Source organism: Neofelis nebulosa, chromosome 4 (assembly GCF_028018385.1).
Source record: "Neofelis nebulosa isolate mNeoNeb1 chromosome 4, mNeoNeb1.pri, whole genome shotgun sequence".
In the NCBI taxonomy this organism is placed as follows: domain Eukaryota; kingdom Metazoa; phylum Chordata; class Mammalia; order Carnivora; family Felidae; genus Neofelis; species Neofelis nebulosa.
The window spans coordinates 1,621,121-1,641,761 of NC_080785.1; the positions used below are offsets into that span (position 1 = coordinate 1,621,121).

Below are 20,641 nucleotides of genomic sequence, written 5' to 3' on the forward strand. Positions count from 1 at the left end.
ATTATACTACTGAATCTACTTTAGACCTAGGTCTTAGTAATTTTAGTAACATTCAAATTTGTTCCTTTAGAAAATCAAGGACATGCTCCATTTCCTCTAAGTACCAAATATGCGTCAATAATTATAATACCTTTCAATAAAAGCAACATCTTTTGCAACCCCAACAAAGAACCACTAGGCTTCAATATAATTTGTGGTTAAAGGAGAAAATCAGGATTAATAGCAAACTCAGGATGCATGTTGAAGTCAATGGTACTGCTATATATTCTGTCTTGTGACCTAAGCGTTAATAATAAAAAAGTTTACTGTTAATATTTTGTTACATACTAAGTAATCAATGAACCAAATGAACCAATTTAAAAGGCTTTATCCTCCCTCGAAAGACAAAAGCTGAGACAATGTGTAATGAAAACTATTTAAAAAGATCTTTCCATAAACCTTATCTGCTTTAATATCTTCCTGTTCTGACAGCCAGTGGCTTGGAGGACAGAAATTTCTTCTGGTGTCTCTGGACTTCAGCATCTTCACAAGGCTGGTGATAACCTGCAGGGGGAGAGCAGGGCCGAGTCACGTGAGCAAGCCCAGTAACGACCACCGCACAAGAGAGGCAATAACACGGCAGCTCCCCTGTATGCCTGTGAGTGCGTGGGCTGGGCCGTCCGGGCCTCCCCTCGGCCACCACCAGTCAGGCCACAGGAGAGCACCTTATCCTGTGACCCCAAGAATGAGTCTGTGTTTTTTTAAGATAAATAATACAATTTTTTAAAAAATGTTTATTTTTTAGAGAAAGAGAGAGAGAGAGTAGGGGAGGGGCAGAGAGAGGGGGAGAGAGATGATCCCAAGCAGCCTCCACGCGGTCAGTGTAGAGGCCGAGTGGGGTTCGATCCCATGAACTGTGGGATTGTGACCTGAGCCGAAATCAAGAGTCGGACGCTTAACCGACTGAGCCGCCGAGGCGCCTCAAGAATGAGTCAAGTACAAAGTGGTTAGTTAAGTGCCAGTGAAGAGAGAAAAATTAACAGGAACATGTTAAAGGCTGTCTACAAAGGAGGTAGCAAGTGAGTTTTGAAACACAAATTTGGAAATGTATTAGCTCATTTGAGCTATAATGTAAGAAATCTCCAAGTACGGCAATTTTGTAAAACTTTTTCCTACAGTAATAGCATTTCTTATTTTTTCTTAAAAGACGCTCCGTCAAGTGCACGGGCGGGGGTGGACAGTCCTACATGGACCTCTGACATCTGCCAAAAAAGACCAACAATTCCTGTCTTTCCCTTATACACGTCTCTGGAGTCAGGCCTGCTTCTCACCATGATTCTACACACACTGGGTCCCACTCCTCTCATAAAGCCCCCCATGCTGACACTTTGCATTTCAGTACTGATTCTGCAGTGAGCTCTGGTCCCTCTCTGGCGACGTAGGAAGCTGCCTCTGAAGAAAAGCCAGCTGAGGACCCACAAACCTAGTAGGCATTCAATGACTGACTTGGGATCAATAATTAATTATAAATTTTAGACTGTATGAGTAAGAGAGCTAATGGCACTCACTGCCTATTTAAAAAAGACCCGATGGCGGGAATAAAAAATAAAAAATAAGACCTGACATTCTTTATTAAATACAAATGTACTTTGCAATAAGCCAAGATAAGACCAACATAAAATTGTAAATCCAAAGTTTTAAACCTTTACAACCAGGATTTGATCATACAACTACTATGTAGTGAAAGTAAGACTATGATGACGTTTTCTGAAAAAGTCAGCCAGGCCTCTGTCCACATGGCCTCTAATTAAGTAAAATACAATTTGGATAAGGAATTAGGATAAAATATAATTCGGGTAAGGAAAAAAATTAGGATAACATGATAAATTTCCAAATATACCCACAAGACAAATAAGACTGCATAATTTCAACTGTTAATAGAGATTTCTCTTTAAAATTTTACAATTCAGGGGTGCCAGCATGGCTCAGTCAGTTAGGCATCCGACTTCAGGTCAGGTCACGATCTCACAGTTAGTGGGTTCGAGCCCCGCGTTGGGCTCTACGCTGACCGTTCTTAGCCTGCTTGGGATTGTGTCTCCCTCCCTCTCTTTTCCGCCCCACCCCCCTCCCCCCACCAGCGTCCCCTGCTCATGCTCCGTGTGTGCGCGTCTGTCTCTCTCTCAAAAAGAAACAAATATTAAAAGAAAATTTTCTTTAATTTAAAATTTACAACCCAGCATGTATATACCACAGAAATACCAATGCTTCTTTCATGACATGCAAACCCTGGCATCCAGGGATACCAAAAACTCCGTGTGTCCAACAAAAGCAGGTGAGAAAGGGCCCTCGGCTGACACTTCAGACCGCTACAATGTGGACACACGGCTTGGATGAGATGCCCACGGATGGAGCCAACAGTTAGTAGTTGAGCAGTTCGGCCACACAGACAAAACCACATCAGCGTAAATGTCTCAAGACCTAGAATACAGCCTTCTGACTGGTGGAATTTCTTCCCAGTTTGTTCTTCCACATCCCTTGTGGCAGGTGAAGGCCTATCCTAATACTATAGTAACATCCTTTCTGAATCAGCAGTAATTAGCTTAGGTGAATCAGCCTGAACCTGTAGTCGGTCACCCCCCACTCCTGACTCTCTTATTATGCTTGCTCAGGGGTGAAGTCAGGCACATGCAATGCTCTCTGAGCATGAAAAGACCAGATGGCGATGAGTTACGCTACACGTGTGGTCTTGTCTGGGACAACCGACGGGGTCAGCGCACGCAGAGCACAACACAAGCACGTGCCCTCTTCTGAGAGCACAGACAGAAGCACCATCTTTTTCTTTGAAGTTTCTCACATCCTGGGGCGCCTGGGGGGGCTCAGTCGGTTAAGGGTCCGACTGTTGATTTCGGCTCAGGTCGTGACCTCATGCTCGTGGGTTCAAGCCCCGCATCGGGCTCCGTGCTGACAGCGTGGAGCCTGTTTGGGACTCTGTCTCTGCCTCCCCTCTGCTCCGTCTCTCTCTCAAAATAAACAATTAAACAAAATTTTTTAAAAATATCACAGCTTACACCTTTCCATTTTCATAACCAGCTATATTAGTATTTCAAGTAAATTCAGACTGAACAGATACTGGGCCGAAATTTACACGATACACCACGACTGTTAACAGAAGACATGCTTTCTGACACACGTTTCATGTATTTCTTTAACTGCGCCCATTTACTTATGGCTCACGCCATTACTTATGCCACTGAAAGGTGGCATCCTCTCGTGCTGACCTTCCCCGTTGCACAGCTGAGGAAACGTAGCTTTCCTGAGGGTGAGAGACTTGCTCCCGGGCCCATGAGGGGCAGGGCCAGGGCTGCCTCACTCTAGAATAAAACCTTCTATCTGCCTCCTGGTAGCCATCTTTCAACCTCTGGTCATGAGGACATTTGTTTTCTGCAGGTCACAGACATGAAACTATGTATGAGGCAATTAATGCCATTAAGTTACTTTCTTCTTTTAAATTACTGTGAAATTAAACACTAAAAAGTTTCAATACAGGCAGCCACTGTCTTATTTTCACATTCTAAGTATAAAAAAAAGAAGCAATCACATATTACTTCTTTTTAAAGTTTATTTATTTAGGGGCGCTTGGGTGGCGCAGTCGGTTAAGCGTCCGACTTCAGCCAGGTCACGATCTCGCGGTCCGTGAGTTCGAGCCCCGCGTCAGGCTCTGGGCTGATGGCTCAGAGCCTGGAGCCTGTTTCCAATTCTGTGTCTCCCTCTCTCTCTGCCCCTCCCCCGTTCATGCTATGTCTCTCTCTGTCCCAAAAATAAATAAAAAACGTTGAAAAAAAAAAAAATTTAAAGTTTATTTATTTATTTTGAGAGAGAGAGTGCAAGTGGGGAAGGGGCAGAGAGAGAGAGAGACTCCCAAGCAGGCTCCACACCACCAGTGCAGAGCCCCACACAGGGCCTGAACTCTCACGAACCGCGAGATCGTGACCTGAGCCGAAGTCGGACGCTCAACCGATGGAGCCCCCCAGGCGCCCCAGTAATCGGATATTACTTATAAATGTCCTGGTATAATCGATCCTCTTTCAAAAACAGGAAAGGGAGAGAGAGGGAGGGAGGAAAAAGTGGGAGGCGCAAAGTGATGGGGGCCTGAGGAGGCTTGTAAAGGGCGAGATGTCAAGAAGGAGTCACTGTGGAAAAGCAGGTCTTACAGGTCAGAGCTGACGGCAGGCCAACCTTGAAGAGGAATCTTGGAGAGGATTTAGCCGAAAAAATAAAGACACCTGTTAAATTTTAATTTCAGGTAAACAGCAAATAATTTTTTAGAATAAATATGCTCCAAATATTGCTTTTTTAAAAAATGTAAGTATATCCAAAATACTGCACAGGACATATTTTTATCTAAAACAAGCCATGACATTAAAATTTAACTGGGTGACACATTTTTATTTGCTAAATCTGGTAATACTAGCCCGGAACCAATTCCCAAAATCCTTTTTTAGAAATGTCAAATCCCATATTTTAAATTCAACTAAAAACACTTCCTCCATTTAAACTAGTCTCTTCTAAGTTTCAAAGAAAAATGCAAATTTTAAGAAACCACAAAACTTTAACGGGGCCCATTTGTGATGTCAAATCACCCCTGATCACATTCCTGCTCTCTGCGTGCATTTTCAGGGCCACAAACTCAACTGCTGTACAAATATTTAGTATCGGAAAGGAATGTGGAGGCGACCATTAAAAAGTTACATAAAACGGGGCGCCTGGGTGGCTCAGTCGGTTAAGCGGCCGACTTCGGCTCAGGTCATGATCTCACGGTCCGTGAGTTCGAGCCCCGCGTAGGGCTCTGTGCTGACAGCCCAGAGTCTGGAGCCTGTTTCCGATTCTGTGTCTCCCTCTCTCTCTGCCCCTCCCCTGTTCATGCTCTGTCTCTCTCTGTCTCAAAAATAAATAAGCGTAAAAAAAAAAAAAAAAGTTTAAAAAAAAAAAAAAAAAAAAGTTACATAAATCGACTAAAGACTGTGAAAGGTAAGGAGAACTGGGGCACCAATTTTGAACTGGATTAACAGCCACTGCTGAGATCAGAGGGCAGTTTTGCTCTCAGTTAATTTTATTAAATTTTCTGGTATAGACATGCACACTAAAGAAGCCTGTACCAAAACGGAAGGAATTTTAGATTTTTTTTTTATTTTTTAGAGAAAGCGTGTGCACGTACACGCGCGTGATGGGGGAAAGGACACAGGGCGAGGGAGAGGGACGCTTAAGCAGATTCCATGCCCAATGAGGGACTCAATCTCACAACAGCAGGATCATGACCTGAGCCGACTGACATCAAGAGTTGGACGCTCAAACAACCGAGCCGCCCAGGCGCCCTGACTTAAATCTAAAATTTAGTTCCTGCTTAAATCTAAAATTTGTTGGGGTGGGGCGCCTGGGTGGCGCAGTCGGTTAAGCGTCCGACTTCAGCCAGGTCACGATCTCGCGGTCCGTGAGTTCGAGCCCCGCGTCAGGCTCTGGGCTGACGGCTCGGAGCCCGGAGCCTGTTTCCGATTCTGTGTCTCCCTCTCTCTCTGCCCCTCCCCCGTTCATGCTCTGTCTCTCTCTGTCCCAAAAATAAAAATAAAAAAATAAAATAAAATAAAAAAAAATAAAATTTGTTGGGGCGCCCAGTGTCTCAATGGGTTGATCGTCTGACTCTTGATTTTGGCTCAGGTCACGATCTCACAGTTGGGGGATAGAACCCATGTCAGGCTTTGCACTGACGGTATGGAGCCTGCTCAGGATTCTTTGTCTCTCTGCTCCTCCCCCTCTGGTGCAATCCTGTGCGCTCTCTCTCTAAAATAGATAAAAAAAATCAGAGGGGCGCCTGGGTGGCTCAGTCGGTTAAGTGTTCGACTTTGGCTCAGGTCATGATCTCACGGTTCATGGGTTTGAGCCCCGCGTCAGGCTCTGTGCTGACAGCTCGGAGCCTAGAGCAGCTTCGGATTCTGTGTCTCCCTCTCTCTCTGCCCCTCCCCGACTCATGGTCACTCACTCTCTCTCTCTCTCTCTCTCTCTTAAGAATAAATAAATATTCGGGGCGCCTGGGTGGTTCAGTTAAGTGTATGACTTCGGCTCAGGTCATGGGTTCATGGGTTCAAGCCCCCCGTCAGGTTCTGTGCTGACAGCTCGGAGCCTGGAGCCTGCTTTGGATTCTGTGTCTCCCTCTCACTCTGCCCCTCCCCCACTCACACTCGGTCTCTCTCTGTCTCTCTCTCAAAAGTAAATAAACATGAAAAAAAGTAATAATAAAAATAAATAAATACACAGGACCTACGTCACAGTAAGCCTACTTTTGCTATATGAGATCAAAGGTTATATATATCTGCCCCAAGTGATTTCTTTATACAGTGAGGCCTATGGTTCTTAACCCTGGCTGCATGTTGAAATCTCCTGGTTTTTTTTTGTTTTTTGTTGAAGTTTATTTATTTTGGGAGTGAGGAGGGCAGAGAGAGAGAGAGGGGGGGAGAGAATCCCAAGCAGGCTCCTTGTTGTCAGTGAGCTGTCAGGGCTTGAACTCACAAACTGTGAGATCACGACTGAGCTGAAAGCGTGAAGTCTGATGCTTAACCGACTGAGCCACCCAAGTGGCCCAAAATCTTCTGTTGATGAATGCCTGGGCAGAGGTACCAGCAACAGTGATTTTCAGTCAGTTTTTACCTGGCTTTTTTACCTGGCTCTGGGGTAAAGCCAGTCAATTGTTTTTAGCTGTTCGCTGGGAGATCCTGGACTACTAGCGTGTTAAGAAACGGGAAGTCAAACAGAACACAAACACGCACGTACTGGAATAACCAGGTGTGCCCAGCCCCACAGACACGCTCAGCAGGCTTCAACAGCTATAAGTGTAACAGCACTGTGTTTATTTGGTGTGTTTCGCTCTCGTCCGCCGTATCACGTCTGCCCATGCTAGATCTACACCTTAAATACATGCTCAATAACTAAAAAAGTTATGTAAGCAAACCTTCAGAAATACACACGATTGTTTTTCATGTTCTATTACTTCCCCTAATAGTGTTCAGATAACCGGTCGCAGCGGAGCCCTAACCCAGAGGTCATGAAGCGTCTGCTGTGGACTGATGTCAGGTTAGCCAAGTTTTATAAAGCCTTCAGTTACGACCTGCGAAAACTGGTGTGTATCTTTAAAGACAACCCGGTTCTCCAGGATGTCTAAAACACTCCAAAATTACTTCTGAAAGTACCCATTTTATTCAGTGGTCAGAAACTAAACAAAAACCTTCAAAGACCGGAAAGGAAGTGACACTACCCTGCAAGAACAAAGGTGCGTCGCGTGCCTAACGGTGACAGTTCACGGCGGCACGCTAGGGCCGCGTTAGGGCACTGCTGTTGTTTTAATGTTCACTTCTTAAACAATTCTTTTTGAGACTGGAAAATAAAACCAGCCACCGAGAAAGTGAACATCACTCACAATACAGACCTCCGTCTCTCCACGCAGAGGTGTGCAGACAAGAAAGGCTCCGGAAGTCTCTTCCCTGCTCCCCAGGGCCCCACCTTCCGGGTAGGGGACTCCTATGTAGGCGACAGCTCCCACAGAAGCCGCATCAGACAGGACTTCCTATCTCCTGATAGGGCTCAAGTAATTAGACCTGTAAATTACGCCTCAAGAGGAGTTTATAAATTTGATAAATGCATAAACTGTTTTAGCAGTGTCAATGCGGGGCCTAGCAACTGACCTCAATTCTTAGAGTGACAAAGAAAGATGACTCTATCCACTTAAAATTCTATGTATGCTCTGTGACCAGCCAGCAGGGCCTCTCACAGAAATCAGTCTGAAAGGCCCATCGTGAGACTGAAAAATGAAAATGGCTGCCGGCCGGAGGAGTCAGGCCTCATCATTTGCAATTCTGTCACCATCAGCAGAAGGCAGGAAATCACGGGCAAAATGCTTTTACCTTTCTGGTTGCTTCTACCTTGAATTCTTCAATTCAAATTTGGCACTAAAATACCTAGGAAATGCTAGCATTCTATTTTCGTACTCTTCCGAGGGGGATGCAGAGCAGCAGCCGGGTTCGGATGCCGGTTCTATTCACCGGCGGCCATGCGGCCTCATCTGTAAAATGGGGACAATAACGGCATCTTCCTGGCAGAATTAATGTGTGTACAGCTCTGAGACTACCGTCTGGGACACAGTATCCACTGGGAGGTAATTCTTTTGATCTCATGTTAAAGATAATTTTTTCTTACATGGAAAAAACCCTTTTCTACTCAAAAACTATGCCTTGATTTTTCATTATTTTGGGGGCTCAGCTTAACAGCAGAGAGTATGAAGAAGGTTTCTTTTCCCCAAAGAACAGGAATCCTGTTCAAAAAACTGTCTTTCAAACAATTCTGTTCTAAACCCAGGTCTTTGTAACCACTCGATCTCAAACCTAAAACAATCCCGTACCACAAAAGTGAACCTTCACCCTAATTCCTAAAAACTTCAATCCTTAATCAAGTGGTAATGAGTCATTTTAAGGCATAAGAAAAAATTCACTACAGAATTTCCATTTACTGCTAAAGCAAAACAAGGACAGGGGGGAATATCTTATAGAGAATTATTAAATTCTGAGATTTCTAAGTCCTAAAGATAAGCGTGCCATGTGAAAATTATGAGGTTCTCAATAGGTGCTATAAAATGAGATTATGTGACAGTGCACACAAACCTGATATCCTACATAATGGAAAGCTTTATCAACAACGATCCCAGAGTTTAATTAAATACTTAAAGAAAAACACATATGCCACCATAATACACATATCCAGGGAAAGTTTACATAAGAATTTTAAGTTTTAAATGGGTTAGACAGCTTATTTTTAACTTAGAAAAGTTGCAAAACTGTCAGTCTTTAAGAATGGATATATTAAGGGTTCAACATGTGACCTTTAGAGTTTACTTGGGAATGCAGAGATAGGTAATTAAAATAAATTGTGCAAACATATATTACATCAATCTGCACAAATTATAAATTCAATGATGCATTAGTACTGTGTTCAGTGCAATCAAAACATTATCAGTTACTCTCACTGCTACTAATGCTCATGCTCCTAAGTGAAATGTGTTGTAAAATCCGGCAGAATGGGGTGGATAGAGACTATCGTGCGCTCCTCGGATGAATAAGCAGTCCTTAATTAGCCCATCAGGTTAAGTGCGAGCATTAATGGGCCTTTCCTAAAGTCTAGCTTGACATCTTTCTCCAAACATGGCCAAGAAGAAAGCTCCATTAGCAATATTAATACAAGCTTAGTTGATCATTTTCATTCAATTAACTTCTTTCAATTAAATAGATAGCTTGACAAAAGCAGTGATAAAAGACCTGGAGGGACAGCTGATGATTTGAGCCGCACATTAGCGCGCGAGGGGTCGCGGGTATCAAACGGACTGTAAATCCAGCATTCAATTTGGAAAATGCACTTCTTCTGCTCCCACTCCCTTAATGAGCGATTTTAGCTGACTGGATGTGTTTGCTGCAGAAATTTCATGGCAAGTCAAGCACCTTTTATCTTTTCTTTTTTTCTACCCTCAGTGATACTCGCACCGGTGGGGATTTCCTGCCAGCATTCCAGCCACGGCAACCCGTAACTTCTCTTTGGGCATGGGTAAAAATGAAGATATCCTAAAATAATTTACATGCAACTTACATTACATTAATGACTTTATCACACCTTTTTTTTTTTTTAATGTTTTTTTTTGTTGTTTTTTTTTTCTTAATTTTTGAGAGAGAGAGAGAGAGAGAGTGTGTGAGCAGGGGAGGGGGCAGAGAGAGGAGACACAGAATCCGAAGCAGGCTCCAGGCTCTGAAGTGTCAGCACAGAGCCCGACGTGGGGCTCGAACTCACGAACCATGAGATCATGATCAGAGCCGAAGTCGGAGGCTTAACCGACTGAGCCACCCAGGCGCCCCTCATCCCACTTTTCTTAATCAATTTCTCAAGAGATTAAAAAGAAAAAAATCTGTAAGAGATCTTTTGGTGAAAAATGAAAATGAAAATACTTTAAAATTTTATTTATACTTCATCCGGTCACTGAAAGTACTTAGAGCAACTTATAAATGATGCATGTAACAATGTAAAAACAAGGTTTTAAAAGAAGGCAAAAGTAAAATGAAAATGAATTTTCTTCATTTAAAAAAGTTTTGCAAATTAAGAACGATGCCGGATGCAAACCTGTCCTTCTGTTTTTATGAAATGAATCAAGTCAGGACACGTTTGTACATTGTGTGACCTCCTACACACACACACACACACACACACACACACACACACCCCGCATATTCTATACCTTAAATAACTGAATCCATCGCTTCTGTTCCATTTGTATACACTGTTGCATTTCAGAATTAGTCGTAACCCCAATACTTTGAAATGCTGTAATATACTCTTCGCGAACTTCTGGCTTGGTTTCTGGATAAGCCAACTTGATGATCCCTAGGCATGCATCTCGAAGGCAGCGAGACAACATTATCAGCTCTTCTAGGGTAAAAGGCATCATTGACGATTGTCTCTGACCTACAACTGAGAAACACAGTTCAATATTCTATCATACTTGTTTTTTCTCATTTCTCAACACAGTGAGAGGCTTAAGAGGTTTAAAACTTTTCTATCATCTATGAAGACAGACAGGCAGTGAAGCCAAAAAAACCCAGATTCCTCAAAACTCTTACCTTCTATGGGGTCCCCAAAGAACTCACTGTCATGTATGGAAATTAGCGAGTGACTGAACAAAGAGCTGAACAGGTAGAAGAGAGGGATGATTCGATTGGAGTCTTCCAAAGACATAGGGGAGCCCCGAGATATCACCTGGAGCAGTGGCACCATCGACCTTGAAATGGGAGCAAAAAGAACCACCATGACTTTAAGGTTAGTTTTCATTTGGGAATGAGTTAAGACGGGCCGTCAGACAAGCATAATCAGGGAAAATAACATTCCCATTAGCAACTGAACTACTTCAAGGGAAGGAAGTCCTTCTAACAACCTGGGTTCGTGAATAACTCAAATTAAAAAGCAGGACACAACCCACCACTCCTTACTAACGTTCCTGCCACCGTGATCAACTGGATGAATCCAGTCACCAAGCGAGCCAGCGGTCCCCAGAGAGAGGTCATAGTAAGTAACACCACTATTAAAGACACAGACTTTATTTCTATGTTGAAAAGCGTCCCCTTTGTCCCCTCTCTACTTAACGGATTTAACAGAGTATCAGGTTGGTCTCAGGAAACATTCACCCAGTGACTTACATTTGGGAACATTCAAAACGGCCGAGTACTGAACCCTGGCCAGAACCTTCAGGAATAAAGGTTCCCCTCTTCTGTGCTGGGCCCTGTTTCCACTGCGCCAGTTTCCTCACCAGCTCCCGTGAGCGCCCCTGCTTGCACCAGGAGGGCTGATCTCAAGTAAGGCCGTCTGCGGGCGCCCCGGAGTCTGTGTCACGGGTCAGGAGCCGAGAGCTACTACATTTACTTCTGCCACCTGGAACCTGTTCCGTCCTCTCTTGGTCAAATGTGGCCCCTTGTCCTGCTGACCATCCAGCGAACGGAGGCTCACGTGTAAGCACTCCCACGTCTATCAAGCCCCACGGTCCCCTCAGCGTGTCCCGCCAACCCTGAACAGGCAGGTGTCGTGCGTGATCACTGGCTCATCTTCACCCACGTACGTTTATACTCAAACACTATTTCCACAAAACCACAGGTGTGAATCAGGTGAACTGTGACCAGGAATAAGGAGCCACAAATTACCAACCGGTTGCCCACCACTGCCAAGTTACGTGAGAGCCCGAAGCAGAAGGTGAGGCCAGGCAAATGTACTGTTATTCCTAGTGGGGCTCCGGTGAGCTGGCCTGAGCGGCCTGGAGTGTTAGGGTGTCCACGGGGCCCACTTCAGGGGACAGCACCGCCACCAGCAGGGCCGTGAGAACAGGGACCCAGATGTGCAGCGTGAACTCTGCTGTCCCGCAGAAGAAACACAGCCTGAGCGAGCCGTCCTGCTGCGTGTACCCACAGCACTCGACAGCAGCTCGGTGAAGTGATGGATGTAAGGGGTGTGTCCAAAATAAAAACGCAGTGAGGACATGCCACAAGGGACAGAGTACAAGCATCCTACCTCGTGGCCAAAGCCAGATGACGAAGAAAGGCTCTTTATGTTAGGATACAAGAGGCGTGGGGGCGCCCTTTGAACCGGCCAGTCCTCCTCCTCCCCAGGGACCCCCCCCCTCCACACAAACCTAGTCCTGGGCCATTCACACAGTAAAATCGTGCTGACGTACAGCAGGAAGAAAGTTTAACGTCACATGTTTTGTTGTATTAATAAAAATGGATTGTATCTTTTGGTTCCCTTGCAGAGCTCCCCAAAGAACAGATGACAGTGACGGGCAGATGCTGTTTTGGGGGACACGGGACAGGTCGAGCTCAGGGCTACAAGGTACAGAAGGTATTTCCTGAACCTGGAAGAGTGAGACACCAGCTTCCAGCTGTTAGCCTGTCAGCAGTCCCTGCCCTTAATCGCCACCACCGGTCACGCATGTATGCGCCAGCACACGTAAGATGCTGACACGCGTTCCCTAAAGGAAAGGAGGGCAATTATTCAACATGAGCTGCTTTTTTCTCCTTGACCCCCATAAGGTAAGCAAAAGGAATGAATCATCTTCATTTTAATGACAGAAACTGTGGCTGGCAAGAAGGGTCAGATGTGTGCCTCTGGTCCCCTCCAGCAGACACGTTTCTTGATTCTCCGCTGACCATTCTTTTGGCCGTAAACACTGACTCAGGTATTCCTCTAAAAACAGGTCAATCACAAAGACTTATGTGCAAATAAAAAGTCCATAATTTACTGTAATGGAAAAGACACTGGTTCAGAACTTGGAGAGCTGGTTGCCACAGGAGCATCGCTGGGGCCATGGGTGACCCCTCCCCTCTGGACACGCCCTCTGGACGAGGCTCCCACCCCCGGCTGCAGCAACCACTCCTCCTTGGATCAAGGTTTCTCTGCTACAGAAGTTTCTACTGAATGCTTTCCTGCCTAAAACGAGGTTGGTTTTTTAATATTTTTTTTTATGGCTTTGGTGGAAGGTTTATTGTTGTTCTTTGTTTTCTTAACAAAAAAGGTAGGGAAGGAGCACCTGGCTGGCTCAGTTGGTAGAGCATGCTAAAGTATTTTTTTAAGTTTATTCATTTTGAGGAGGGCGAGAGGGAGAACATGCACGGGGGAGGGGCAGAAAGGGAGACAGAGAGAGAAACCCAAGCCAGCTTCATGCCGTCAGCACAGAGCCTGACTTGGGGCTCGATCCCATGAACTATGAGGCCATGACCTGAGCCGAAATTGAGAGACGCTTAACCAACTGAGCCACCCAGGCCCCTCACCTAAAAGCAGTTTTAAGAGCACTGCTTAGACCTACTGCCAGTACTGCTTACTACTGGTGTCAGTGTGACAAGAATTCATAACGAGAACAGTCCCCACGGAGTTAGAGACAATGAGGCACCACGCCAGCCTCGGGGTCAGAGAAATGACCGCCCAGGCCGTGACCCGGCAAAGCCCCTCATGCGACAGTGAAGGGACGTCTCACAACAAAGACAAGCCAGCCAGCCACGTGGTCGTTTGGGGTCAGCCGCACCCCAATCACCCAGGAGCCTGTGAGGTCGCAGACCCCTGGGCTTCTAACCCAGGCCGGCGAGACTCGGGGGTCACAGAGAAATGTACGGTTTCACACGCTCGTCATGACCCTTAGAACTCAGAGGTCCCAGCGGAAGTCTTGTTATGAAATGATTTCCAAGCTAACTCAATGCCATTTTCAGGAAAATCAGGTATTTAAATTTTAAATTTTACTCCAATGGTAAATTCAAGAAACTTACAGATTATTAACACAATCCTAGTACGTATCCCATCATAAGTTTCTTGAGGGACTTCAATTCAATATGGAAAATGAAACCCAAATTCTCCAACCGGCTTCTAAGAAATGAGTTTTAACACTTTTGTGAAATTCACCAACTTATAAAGTAGTATTAGCAGTTTACTATAATTAATAACACCTCATTTTCCTTCACACCACGACCCCACCTCCTTACAAGCCAGACACTGTGCACCCCAGGTGGCCGTCAGGCACAGCACGGGCCGGGGCAGGTCGCTAAGCTGAAACACTCGGAGCCCGAAGATCACTTCCTGCCCCAGCGATCCCTGATCTTCTGCGTTAAACAAACCTGTCATGTGCCAAGGCCGGCACAGCCCTAAGTGGCTGAAAGGCACCAAAAAACGAAACCAAACACACATGAAAGCCCTACGTTTTTATCTGAGAAGGAAAGGATGTGAAAGAATTTCTCTAGACACTAAGGCATCCAAGGTTCTCTCCCATCTCGGCCGCTCCTCCCTGTTCATGTCACCTCTAGGAGTGTCATCAGCGGCTGCGGGATTATTATAAGCTCCCTCTGCTCACTCCAGATGCAGTAACATTAAACGAAGAAAACCAAGTATGTCACTCAAAGTAAAACTATCAACGAACTGACATCCCCTCTTATTGTAAGACTAGCTTGTACAGATGCCTCGCATACGGTCTCCTGCTGCCCAGGAGCTGACCGGGAGACAAAGGCAGCAAACGTGGTCATCCTTTCTCTGTGTGTCACCACCTGACACCTCACAGACCAGCCCGGTGCACGTCTGCATTTTGGGCACCTCATCCTCACTCACCAAAAACTGTTTCAACTTCCTGTCGAAGGGTGGGAGGGAGGGAGGGAGGGGAAGGGGAGGGAAGGGAGGGAGGGAGGGAGGGGAAGGGAAGGGAGGGAGGGAGGGAGGGGAAGGGAAGGGAGGGAGGGAGGGAGGGGAAGGGAAGGGAGGGAGGGAGGGAGGGGAAGGGAAGGGAAGGGAGGGAGGGAGGGAGGGGAAGGGAAGGGAGGGAGGGAGGGAGGGAGGGAGGGAGGGGAAGGGAAGGGAAAGGGCAGGGTGGGGCGGGCGGAGAGAGACAGAGAGAGGCGGGCAATGTCAAGGCAATGCCTTCCAAACTTTCGCCCTGAAGGTGAGATGTGTCTGTCCTTCGTCAGACAGGCCAGACAGGCTGCAGGCCGCTGTAACTGCCAGCACAGTGAGCTGCATTCTGGAAGTGCAGTCTCTGGTTGCCTGAGCCACATGCTTCATTTTCGCTGTTACGGCAGAGAGGGGTTGGCAGAGAGGGGTTAGCGCGGACTCCTGATGGAGGAGAGATTCGATGGGACGCTAGGCTATGTCAGCTCACCATGAAGGATGTGTGAACATTAAATTCTCTGCTTAGTACGCATCCAATTAAAATGTGTATATTACAGATTCTAGAACTTAAGTTACATGCCGATTCATATAAGAAAAATCATGGGGGAGGGGAAGGAAAAAAAGAAGTTAGGGAGGGAGGGAGCCAAACCATAAGAGACTCTTAAAAACTGAGAATAAACTGAGGGTTGATGGGGGGTGGGAGGGAGGGGAGGGTGGGTGATGGGCATTGAGGAGGGCACCTGGTGGGATGAGCACTGGGTGTTGTTTGGAAACCAATTTGACAATAAATTTCGTATTAAAAAAAAAAGAAAGAAAAACCTAATTACACAAACAAAAGTTTCAAAAAGCAACTTCTATAATATTTTACGTTTTAATGTCTGTAATGGTGTTAAATTTGCTTCAGCTCTATATTTTCACTATCAAAAATATATGAAAGTCATATGGAGCAAAGAAATACCAAGCCTGTGGTTTAAAAAAAATGACCAGGATTTTAAAAACAAATGTACTTTCAAATAAAGCCATCCGCTTAATATATACAGATAACTGTAAATTAGGCATTAATTTCTTTTTATAAAATTGAGACCATCTAGAATTTTTCTTACATAAAATAGTACTTTAAAATACCATCTTACAATATCTTTATTAGGCCACGACTTCCCATGTGCTTCAAGTTAAGCTCAATTTATAAGTCCACGTAGCACATACCCTGTGATCGTCCGTGTTGCCATAGAAGATATGAGAAACCACAGGTGTCTCAGAAACCTGGCATTAAAGGCTAAACTGTAGAGAAGCCTAAAAAGGAATGGGGGTAAAAAAGTGAGAATAAGTTTGTATTCATTCAATATATTTCTTCAAAATTAAAGAAGGCTATAAACAAAAGATAAATGTACAATTCAGAAAATGTCTGTATTAACCCACAAACAGCATGCTTCCCACCCCAGGCTGCTTGCTGAGTGTGACCGGGAGTCACTGGTGAGTCCCAGACGCCATCGGTCCACGTGCATGCTCCAGAGCAACGGTCCTGCACCAAGAGAAGGACACGGGCTGCTTCAGAGCAAATACCATGTGTTACTAACGTATATTTAACGTTTTGAAACCGCTGCCTCGTTTTAAGTCATCATTCTTGAAACAAAGATATAAATACATGTTTTTTAACGTTAACTAACATGTCAAAATTCAAATGGGGCGCCTGGGTGGCTCCGTCAGTTAAGCATCAGACTTGATTTCGGCTCAAGTCATGATCTCACGGTTCGTGGGATCAAGCCCCACACGGGGCTCTCCCTCTCTGCCTTTCCCCTCCCTGCATGTTGCGCACGCGCACACACACTCTCAAAACAAGTAAACAAACAAAAATAAATAAAAGTATATTTTAAAGGTTTTTAAAAACCCTCCGTATAATATCGACTTGATTAAAAAGCCTAAAAACCTTTGGGGATAAAGGCAGAGGCTTACCGAATTCTAACTCCATGGTGCACAGTGCCTGTGTGTAATAGGACATACTTGCTCATCACAGTGTTGTAATCAGAAAAAAACTTGCATAAAACAGTTGTAGAAGTGTAGGAGTCAAAAATTAAATTTCAAACTTGTGGGATTAAATGACAGTAGAAATGGCTTAGGACAGTAGGAAAACAGGGTTTTAAGAAAGGAATGTCACCTTACTTTAGAATCATCTTAGAACAAGAAAGCAGAAGGGCAAAAACAAAGGTGGTTTTTGCAGAACCAAGGAACATAGACGTGGTCAGCGGCATGAGAGGACACGTCAGGGAGGATTCTGGAAGGAGAACGTGCGGATGAAGCTCCTAGGAGAGCAGAACCCCACGTTTCAAGTGCCTGTGGACCAAGCACCAGTCCTACGCCTGTTGGGTGGGGTGCCAAAGCTGACACTGAGTCACCTCCGAGCCGGATTCCAACCCCAATTTGTCAAGCCGGCTCGTGGCAAGAACCAGTGCCAGACTCTGGAGTAACAGAGGGCCCTTCGGTCCCTCAGGGGTGTGGCCACAAGCCCCAGCGGCCCCCTGAGACCACTTCTACTTCTCCTCATAAGAAACAACCACGAACAATGAGGGGCGCCTGGGGGGCGGGGGGGCTGTCGGTTAAGCGTCCGACTCTTGATTTCAGCTCAGGTCATGATCCCACAATTCGTGAGATCGAGCCCCAGGTCGGGCTCTGCGCTAATGAAGAGAGCTCTCTCTCCGGGTGCTCCCTCCCCCCTGCCCCTCCCCGGCTCATTCTCTCTCTCTCTCAAAACAGATAAATAACCTTAAAAAAATAGTGCCTGCTCCATCTCTGAGATATTTAAAATGCTTACCACACACCTAACACGTGAAGAGTGTTAAATGTTGACTTTCCTGCCTTTATGGACTTTCACAGACTATGAAGGATGTCCAAACAACCACATGTAAAACAAAGAGAGAAAAAAGCTACAAAAAACCCAAACTTACAGCATAGAAGAATTCTAGAAGGTCATATTTGCTCGCCTTGTTAGTTCTTTCAAAAATACATTATCTAGTGTAATTTTGCTGATACCAACAAGATTACTTAAAATCGTGTTAAATATAAATACTGAAACTCAAGCACGTCAGAAATGTGAGAGATTCCGTATTTTCATCTCGTGTCTCCTTTGCTCTTCTCTCTTAAGAGCAACACAACGACACAGCCAGAGAGCATTGGCAATACTTCCTGCTATCTTCCCACAGACACCCAGACTTAACACCCTGGGACAGATCTCCAGATACGAGGTGTGCACACACAAGCAGAAAGGCGCTCTCCCAGCACACCGTCTGACAGCGCAGTCCCCCTTACGACTATCATTACCAACTTTCCACATAAAGATCTATGCTTCTGAAACACCATTTTAATGGCCACATAGCAAACGCTGTATTTCAGATTTAACTTTGAAAGAACTGCATTACCTAAATTAATCAGTAGGCAAAAATAAAACAAATTATTAAACATGTTTATAAATTACAGAGGTGCCTGGGTGGCTCAGTCAGTTAGGCGTCTGACTCTTGATTCCAGCTCAGGGCATGGTCTCCTGGTTGTGAGGGCTCCTCGCTGACAGTGAGAAGCCTGCCTGGGATTCCCCCGCCCTGCTCACACTCTCTCGCGCTCTCTCAAAATAAATAAATAAACATTTTACAGAAACATTTTTATAAATCACTGAAGGTTATTCAGTTTGGGGCTTTACTGCTAAAAGGTAAGGAAGTAACATGTTTTTTATGTAAACTGGGATATATTCCAAATTACCCATGAAGTTTTATTTAGCTGAGATAAACCTATGAGTTAATTAGTAAAGGGCAACATTTTCAACCCAGGTCATAAATTCAGGCCTGTTGTCTGCAGGACTATTAAGTTATTAAAGAGGACACAGTGGGGGACACCAGCTCACACATAGGCAGGAAAGGCATTCTCAGACACCTCCTCCGCACATAAAGGTGTCACAGGTAAAAGAAATATGACAAGTCACCACCCAGAGTCCATTCGCCTCTTGTAGACACAGGTACAGACGTAGCGCTTTTCCTGCTGAAAGTATCACGTTATTGACAAGAGCAGTATTAAAATACATACGTAACGTTTCACCCCCGAGAAAATATAAGATTGAAAATAAATTCTAAATTTCCTTAATTATTATAAAAGTTTTAAGGTGTATTTCAGTTTGAGGCAACTTGCCAAAAAAGTCTTCTTCACAAACTGAAAACTCAGAATCAAGAGAAGCTTCAGGCATGCAGCTCTATTAACGTTCCAGTGCTAAGACCACACAGGTTTACACAGACCGTTCCCCTCTTCCTGACAACTGCTTTTATTGAAAATTGAACAGACTGAACTTTCCCTCATACTACAGTCTCATTAAAATGGGGGAAGGGGCGCCTGGGGGGCTCAGTCGGTTAGGTGTCCGACTTCAGCCCAGGTCATGATCTCACAGCTCGTGGGTTCGAGCCCCGCATCGGGCTCTGTGCTGACAGCTTAGAGCCTGGAGCCTGCTTCGGATTCTGTGTCTCCTTCTCTCTGCCCCTCCTCTGTTCCTGCTCTATCTCTCTCTCAAAAATAAACAAACATCAATAAATAAAATAAAATAAAATAAAATAAAATAAAATAAAATAAAATAAAATAAAACAAAACTGGGAAAACAGCATTAATGACCTTCAGTGCTTTCCTTATCATTCCTTAACACCACTCTTAAAAAATACACTCAAGAAGATCAACATAGCCTTCATGTATGCTTTTGCCAAGTTGACTTGTATTTCCTGTGAATCAATTATCACTCATAAAAATTTAGAAAATCCTTAGAAGTTTCAAAACTCACTTACTGCTAAATTTGACCAAATCGACACCACTTTATTAACTGGATGTGTCTAACAATAACTACTATCAATTTCTTTATAATCTATACATGACTTCAAAATAGATTTAATAATAAAATCATTATGTGCTGAAATGTTTAGAAGCTCACAAATCTTATTTGACTTTCACAACAGAAAATTTTAACATGAATCAGTAGCAAATTAAATGTATTTATTATACAGAAAATATCATTGATAATAAAAGCAAGCATGAAGTCACAGGCAAAAAATAAATTTGTTTCTCTGTAGGGAGATAACCTCAGTATTTTCAAAAGAAATGATAAAAATTTATTTACAAAAACATGAACAGCATAATCTAAACTATAAAATAGAACACAAATCTGTTATTTTTTTCCACTGAAGTCATGTGCAGAATCATTCTATTTCAAATTATTACATATATGAGCTTATGAATCAGAGCTAAGGAGTGTGTTATCACACTCAGAAAACTGATGAGGCAACAGCCATGCATTTTCAGAGCACACAATTAGCTATATCACAACCATTAATAACATAAGACACAATTACGCTGGCTCATTCTATTAGTTTTTCTTAGAAAAATCAAGCACAGGGGCACCTGGGGGGCTCAGTCAGTGGAGCATCCGACTTCAGCTCAGGTCATGATCTCACAGTTCATGAATTTGAGCCACACATCGGGCTTTGTGCTGACAGCTCAGAGCCTGGAGCCTGCTTCCCATTCTGTGTCTCCTCCCTCTCTCTGCCCCTCCCCCTTGCTTGTGCTCTCTCAAAAATAAATAAAATGTTAAAAAAATTTATATATATATAAAAAAGAAAGAAAGAAAAATCAAGCACGTGTTGCAATAAAATTGATCTGGGAGGCCTTAGGATTTGATGTCTTTACAAGAAAACCACAGGCAAATTATAGTATCAACCTTTGTGATCTCTAAGGCATTATCTTTAAAACTTCATTTCAAAGGTTTTAGAAATCCATGGAACAGGAGAGCTAAGCCCCAAGAACTAGCCCGTCTGCATACCCGGACTGTAAGCCCACCTCCTGACATCAGTACTTTACCAGAAGTATTGACCCTAAAATGAAA

The 20,641-nt window shown here is 44.4% G+C and overlaps 1 protein-coding gene across 4 annotated transcripts in view; it reads right to left on the reverse strand.

The window, feature by feature from the left end:
• The window catches only part of UBE3C (ubiquitin protein ligase E3C), a 122,899-nt gene that overhangs the window by 51,591 nt on the left and 50,667 nt on the right, over window positions 1–20,641 (reverse strand). For 3 of the 4 annotated variants that reach the window (XM_058723642.1, XM_058723643.1, XM_058723640.1), the window contains 4 exons: window positions 15,949–16,035; window positions 10,680–10,837; window positions 10,298–10,530; window positions 439–543 (listed from right to left, as the gene is read on the reverse strand). In XM_058723642.1, the coding sequence (XP_058579625.1) occupies window positions 439–543; window positions 10,298–10,530; window positions 10,680–10,837; window positions 15,949–16,035 (583 nt within the window). The remainder of the gene's footprint in view (window positions 1–438; window positions 544–10,297; window positions 10,531–10,679; window positions 10,838–15,948; window positions 16,036–20,641) is intronic. The other variant, XM_058723641.1, reaches the window with a different exon arrangement.